Genomic DNA, 7,328 nt, shown 5'->3' with positions numbered 1-7,328 from the left:
ATATATATTTATGAGCAGAACCGTTTTGGGGGTTTTGGGGTCTTAAGGTAAAAGGTCTAAGACTTTTGAATAAACTGTCATTGCTCACAAAATAATATTGCATCATAAGCAATGTTGTAATCAATTTTAGACTTAGTCAAGGCAGTAATAACCTCATGTCAAATATTCCACTTTGCATCTCATTTTTGAAAATATTGTATATTTTCTGTTTTCTGATTAAAAAAAAAGATAAAGGTCTTCTATACACAAATGTAAAAAAACAACAACAACAACTATATCACAGTTAGTTTTGAAGTTGTTGAAAGTATTTGATGCAGTGGAAGTAAAAACAATATTTATACATTACATTTTTATTGGACTTTTACCAGAGGGCACATTTTGGGCCTAAAGGTGTTAAGTGTATAATCATTTTAAAGGTGACCCAAGGGTTGAACATGTCCCACACTTACAGCCTTCAAATGCAGAGGAAATGCATTACTGGTTTGTATTGCTAATTGTAGCTAGCCTGTATAAAGAGCAGAACAATCAGCAGAAACTCCCATTTGCAACTGAAACAGTAAAAATTCTCAGATCTGAACTCAGATTTCCGGTGTAAACAGAATGAAGCTTAACTTTCTAAAACAAGTACTGGGTTTTAACATGAGTTAATGAAACAGGAAGAGATTGTGCTTTCGTTAGAGTCTATTTCTTGTTGTGGATCAATTCAACCTTAATTTCCTGGAGCAGGGCAGTGATAAGGAATTAATTACAAATCCTGAGTTTATTGTAATGAAGGACCAACCAATGCAGAGCTTTTAATTGCTTTTAGACGTCAATACAACTCAATAGCATAGAGCAGTAATCTATACTGGGCACTAAAAATCAACACATTCTGTACCATTTATTACAATCCACAGTGTCATTGCTGGTCCACTTCTATAATTCAAGTTTTCATGAGTTTATGTAAATGTGGTTTGTACTGGCGATGCTTCCTTATGTGTACAAGTCATTTATGGTAAGGCAGGCTCCAGTTGTACTGCAAATTACTGATAATCTGTTGTTAGCATTTCCTTCTTGCTGTTTTTATAAAGAAAAACATGTCACTAATGAGGACTATCTGCAAAGCAAAGCCCCATATCTGATGTTTGTTTTTGCACTTTTTGCATCACACATTCAAAAAGTCCATTCTGACTTTCACTTTCAAGGTAAGATGAGCTCAGGATGTGCAGCTGATGATATCCAACTATGAAGCAAGTTTAAGCTGCAAATACTAATTGCTCACTTAACAACTTACGTTTAGACCTAGTCAACCTCAAAGTGGTAGAGTCAAGTCAAACTTGTGGTTATCCATCCAAGAAACACAAAGTGATGTTTTCTCACTTATTTTCATGCAGTTTACTCACTTTCCTGCTGTAGCTCCAAAAGCACGCTCTCTCTTCCGTAGGTGTTGGACATGCTGCAGTGGACGTTCACAGCTGGTCCGTTGTTGTCAGCCCGCTCACCTTTCTCCCGCAGCTTGATCATGGCAGTGGATGTGTGTCCATCTGTGTGTGTGTAGAAGTTGTACCGGCCGTCTGTTTCATTAATGGTGATGTTCAGGTCCGGCAGGTAAAACTCAATAACGGGTTCGGGGTTTCCTGTGGCTATGCAGACGCACTGAACTCCCTCCCTCACCACCGTGCACTTTGACTCCTCTAGAAGGACCGGGGCATCTATGGAACAAAACAGTACATTAAGGGACTGGGTAAACAGTAGTAAATTGTATCAAATTATGTATTTTCGTTAGTAATAATACAAAATTGTGGTGCAGGTAAGAGTTTATAATAAAAAATGAAAAATATTTTTGCAGCATACATATAAAAGATCTTAAAAGAAATTGACTGCAAAAGTGTTTGCAGTAATTGCTACAATGCTTTATATATTTATTCGTTGTTTTAACCATATTTTTTCAGTTTAATTGGGTTTTATGGAGGACAGTGACACACTCACACTCGACAGTGATGTTGAAGGAGCTGCTGACTCGTCCGTGCTCGTTCTCAGCCAGGCAGCGGTAATGTCCGTCCTCCTGCGGCGTGATTCCTGCAATCTCCAGCACTGACAGGTCGCCAGCAGTGATGGTGCCCACCAGCTCTCCATCCCTTAGCCAAGTGAGGGTCGGAGCTGGACTTCCCTGGGTGCTGCAGTGCAAAGCCAGCGAGGCGCCCTCAACAACTGTCATCGATTCGTTTACCACCGGTTCACGAGGAGGGTCTGCAACAAAGTGAACACGTTCAGCTTGTTTTGTTATCTTTTTTGTTTTTCATTCAACCTTTATTTCTACAGGTTGATCCCACTGAGCCTCGGGGACTCGTTTACAAGAGAGACCTGATTTTAAAATAGAGCGATGATAATAGTGGACAACATAGACAACAATAGATAATCATGAAGAATGCATACAAGTTGAGTTTTTTTTAACAAGTTAAAATAAAATGGTAATTAAAAGAAAAAGTAGCAACAGCAAAAAAAAAAAAAAAAACTGTGAGGTTGTAAGACGATGTAGAAAATTAAAAACAGGAACATGTCTGCATTGGTTTTTCCCATGAGTTTAACAGATGTTTAAAGCCACTTAGAGAGGTCAAGATTTAGAGCTTCAGATCTTTTTGCAAGATATTCCAGGAAACGGGAGCGGAGCAGGAGAAGTCAAACTTTTAATATTATCTGACAATATTAAAGCAAAAGAACAATTATGAAATAAACCTGCTTGGATAATTAGGGCACCGCAAACAAACACTGGGGACATTTCACCAGTTTATCAGAAAATATGCAGAGAACACAGATAAATGTTTATTTTGTACAATTCTGAAAATGTAAAAAAAAAAAAAAAACATTCAAACTTTTAGTTTTGTTTCTACAAAACAATGATGGAGTCAGATATACAAAGAAAAATACTTAATCAAAGTAAAAATAGCTAGTATAACTCTACTTCTCATTTGAGGTTTAAGACAAATGACTAAAATATGATTCAGGGTCTGGAAGTGGACATGCAGCTCCTCTTAAAAAGACATGCTTACTCTGACTGTGACATTTTGAACGAGAGCTGACATGTAAATGTGTTGGTTCAGTTTGAACAACTGGCCAAGATAGTGGTCAAAGATTTAGTTAGAAACCCATTTCTACCGTGTATGATAAAAAAGTTTGATGTAACTTTCTGAAACTGTGTTCCAACTTGATTTCTAGACAAGATATTTTCACCAAACAAGCTGACAACAGTAGTTAAGTGCATGCTGTCAAAAAGTGATTGTGTAAAGAGACTTGTATGCATATGTGTATTGTGTACAGCTACACTGGCTTGCAGGAGCCTTTTTCATGACCTCTGATTAACCTCTGCATGTTTTTGGACTGTGGGAGGAAACTGAAGTACCCAGAGGATAAAAACAACATTTGCACAGGAAGAACATGCAAACACTGTAAAGAACAACCCCAGATGAGCTTTGATCCAAAGACTTTCTTAATGTGAAGTGACAGAGCTAACCAATGCATTACTGAGCCCCCATAAAGAAAATATGTATTTTAACTGAAAATATTCTGTAGTTGTAGAGCTCAAAATACTTGATCCCTTCTCTTTCTTTATTATGCTGCACAAAGTAACATTAAAATTAAACATTTATGATTACTTTTGGTTATTTAGCTGATTATATATCTAATTCAAATAATTGTTTGCTTTAAACATTCAATAGCTCTTTATATTCAAATTCAATTCAAATTAAAAAATATTTAAACGTAATCTGGAAATATACATTGTTAGAGTAAATTAAAACAAATTTATCGGCTGTTCCAATAATAAATAAAGTAAAATTGTGTTAGCACTATTACAATACTGACAAGAACTGCTCATTTTGATGATAAATCTTATTTCAAACATTCAAACATGTATTTTTTGCTGCTGAGACAAAGGGAGATTGCCTATCTAAATACAATATATCATGTAGGAGTAATTAAATAAATGCAAATGTTACATGATTATGTTTAGACAAGTTAGATGAGCATTATTGTGTACTGACGATATACTAAATATAAATTAGCATTGTTTTATAGACTTGTTATCCAGGTAGACTTGGATGGTTTACTGTTCTTTTATTGCCTCCTTGTGGTTCTATCTGTAACTGATTATTATAAATAATTTGGAAGATTTTGAGCTGAAAATGGTTTGTTAGAAAACAAACTATAATTAAGTTAAAGATGAAACGTTTCAACAAAGAAGAATCTGTCCAGAGGACCTGACATAACCTTGTTAGATATCTTCAAGACTCTTCAGAAACCATGAGTGCAGAGCCTTTAGGATTTTCCTAAAACTTTTTTTTTTGTTGTTTTCTGGGACTCCTTTGTCATGTGTTCGACTTACACTTGACAGCCAGGTACAGAGAGGTGTTCATAATCCCATAGCCATTATCTCCAACACAAGTGTAAATCCCTTCGTTCACAGGAGTGACGTCATCCAGGGAGAGGGTGAGGTTGGACGCTGTGTCCCACAGCAGCTCCTTGTCTTCGAACATCCAGGAGATCCTGGAAATGGGGTTGCTGTCCACCTCACAGTGCAGTGTCACAGAGCTGCTCTCCATCACCTCGGAGGATACGTTCACCCACACAGATCGTGGAGAGTCTGCACGGTCAAGTGGAAAAAAAGATTTACTTTTCAAGGACTCAGATGTCCAGACGCATCTAAACATCATTCTAAAGAGAAAACTAGGGATGCACGATATTGGATTTTTAGCTGATATCCGATACGCCGATATGTTAAAACTTATTTGGCCCATAACCGATACCAATACCTATTTGAATTTTTTTAGTATTATTTCTACTTACAGAGACTTCATAGATTTCTCTGCTGTGGAATTAAAATACTACATTATTCTGTATGATCTTTGTCAATTTGGCCTGCTGCCAAATGCAAATGCCAAAAATGGGGCTGAAAATGATGTAACACTTGTATTATGTTTCATGTCAAATTCATTCATGACATTCACTTTCTCGAACACGATAGTCCACGAACAGAGCAAATTTGTAAATTTTCACAAATATAAACTCAACGGCACATGTGATGTCATAACGTTGTGCTGGCACAGCTATACATATATATATAAACAGCACCTTTTATATCGGTGAGTTATTTTGATGGAATGGTCGATGTTCGATATTTAACTTTATCGCTAATATCGGCCGATATCGATACCATGCCGATAGTATCGTGTATCCCTAGAGAAAACAGTTGTTAACAAGAAAATTTTGGGTTTTATGCATATTCAGTACATCATTTTGTTTATAAAAGATGCTAAAAGTAAAATACAAATATTACATCACCATTTTTTACTTACACTTTACATCCAGTGTGATGAGCCTCTCATAGACCAGTGTGGTGTTGGGGTAGAAAACCCTACAACCCAGCAGCTGCCCATTGTGCATAGGTCTGGGTGTGAAGACGAGGGTGTTAGAAATCACTGCTGTGTTGCTCTCCTCCACATATTCAGTACTGAATTCCGGGTCGGGCAAGTAATCGGTGTACATCCACTGTATCTCTGGAGTCATGTCAGGGCAGTTATCGGGAGCGTAGCACGTCAGCTCCAGGTTCTCGTCACTGACAATCTCCTCTGGTATGTCAATGCTGGGCTGATCTGAAGAACAAAACACACTTAGCCTTTTTGTTGTGGAAACTGAATGCAAAGTTGCTGTTAGTGAATGAAAGCTATGTTTTACAAGTCCAGTATTCCAGTAAATGAATTGTCTTGGCTCACCCAAAACTTTGAGCTCAGCAAAGTCTGGGTATGAATATTTGTTGGCTCCACCAACGTCCGCCCGGAAGTAGTACCTCCCTGAGTGTTCTGCACCAATGTTGCCAATGAGCAGAGTGCAGTTCCTCTGGTTCAGGTCACCCAGCAGCTTGGTGCGACCCTTGTAGCTCTCGTGCACAACATCCGTGAGTGATTTGAAGACTACAGGGGGGAAGAGTTGTGGGTAGGGCTGGCCAAAATACCAGATCCCATGAATGCCCCGAATGGGCTTGATTCCAGATGGATACATGAAGCTGCATGGGATGACCACACAGGAGTTTGTCATGGCTGAAATATCCCGAGGTAACCAAATATTCCACTGGCAAGTGACATCTAAAGGAGGAGACAGACGTTAAGTTCATTTTGATGGATATCTTCATTTTCTTTATTATTCAGCTGACATGCAGGGGTGGATTACCATGAACGATCAACAGCAGCGGTAAGAGCAGCGCCAAACACCACATGGTCTCTACTTAATGTTGGACCATAGACCTCTGGAAAAAACAGCATCCTCAGTCAGTAACAGCTCAGCTTGGCAGGTTTTACTATTACAATGAGCATACTCCTGCTCTGTAATTCTTTGAAACATTGCACTGATTTTCTTTTGGATCACATTTATGGCTCATAATATTTTGCCAGCTTTGATTTATTGTCAAATGTGTGATGATGTGTTTAAAACACTCCCCCAACAGAGGCAAGAAGAAAAATACAGACAAAAAAGACAGTAAACATGCATGATTTGGACACTTGATTATGGTTAGAGAAGCTGAAGAACTATTGAAGAACAAAAATGTTCTTTTGTTTAATTTATTGAATTTTTATTGAGACTCGAGTGATTTTCTTAAATGGTGTCAATATATGTGATTCGTATTATGCCCAATACCAATATGTCAGAAACTCTTTCATTAACAACTTTAAAACCCCCAAATGCTGTTTTCGCTTGTAAATCTGAAACGTGTTCATACTGTATATAAAATAATGACATATTTTCCACGTTTCTATTTTTTTACATGCCTAATTCATTATTCTTATATTACAAAATTAAAAAAAAAATCAATTTTACATTTTATGGTAAAATGAACTGAACTAGTCATATTTATATTTTGAGTCGAGGATTGTTTTTAATTTTGTAATGCACTTCGGTCTTTTTATTTTTCTTGTCAGTTTCTTTTGTGTGAAGACCTTTCATTTTATTTTATTTTTTTCACTTATCCTTTATTTATACAGGTAGTTTCATTGAGCCATGAGAACTCGTGTTCAAGAGATACCTGCTTAGGGAGAAGATGGTGGGGGTTAAGGGCCTTGCTCAAGGGCCCAGAGTGGGGCGAATGAGGGTGGAGGAAGGTGTGGGTGTTCCACCTTTTCCACCCACATTATGATGATGACGGTACCAGGAGTTGAACCTGCAACTTTCCGATCACAGGCCCATCACAAGCCCATCTTCTAACCTCTTGCGCCACCACTCCCCCTTAATAATCCTTTGATCTACATCCTTGTTAGAAAGGAGCTGTAGAAATAAAATTTGATTGATTGATAACGTGATCG

The 7,328-nt window shown here is 37.6% G+C and overlaps 1 protein-coding gene across 1 annotated transcript; it reads right to left on the bottom strand.

Moving 5' to 3' along the window:
- Nucleotides 1-1,382: 1,382 nt before the first annotated feature.
- On the bottom strand, nucleotides 1,383-6,247 carry mag (myelin associated glycoprotein; the record flags this gene model as incomplete). Its single annotated transcript, XM_037676793.1, is given in 6 exon segments — nucleotides 1,383-1,691; nucleotides 1,969-2,229; nucleotides 4,361-4,618; nucleotides 5,331-5,627; nucleotides 5,748-6,116; nucleotides 6,202-6,247. Coding segments are annotated over 6 exon segments (1,540 nt in total), but the record flags the coding sequence as incomplete, so codon positions are not given.
- Nucleotides 6,248-7,328: the final 1,081 nt, after the last annotated feature.

The sequence above is a fragment of the Nematolebias whitei genome, chromosome 5 (genome assembly GCF_014905685.2).
Source record: "Nematolebias whitei isolate Nwh7 chromosome 5, NemWhi1, whole genome shotgun sequence".
In the NCBI taxonomy this organism is placed as follows: Eukaryota; Metazoa; Chordata; class Actinopteri; order Cyprinodontiformes; family Rivulidae; genus Nematolebias; species Nematolebias whitei.
Note: the sequence above shows the minus strand (reverse complement) of the source record. Positions and strands in the feature narration are given on the sequence as shown.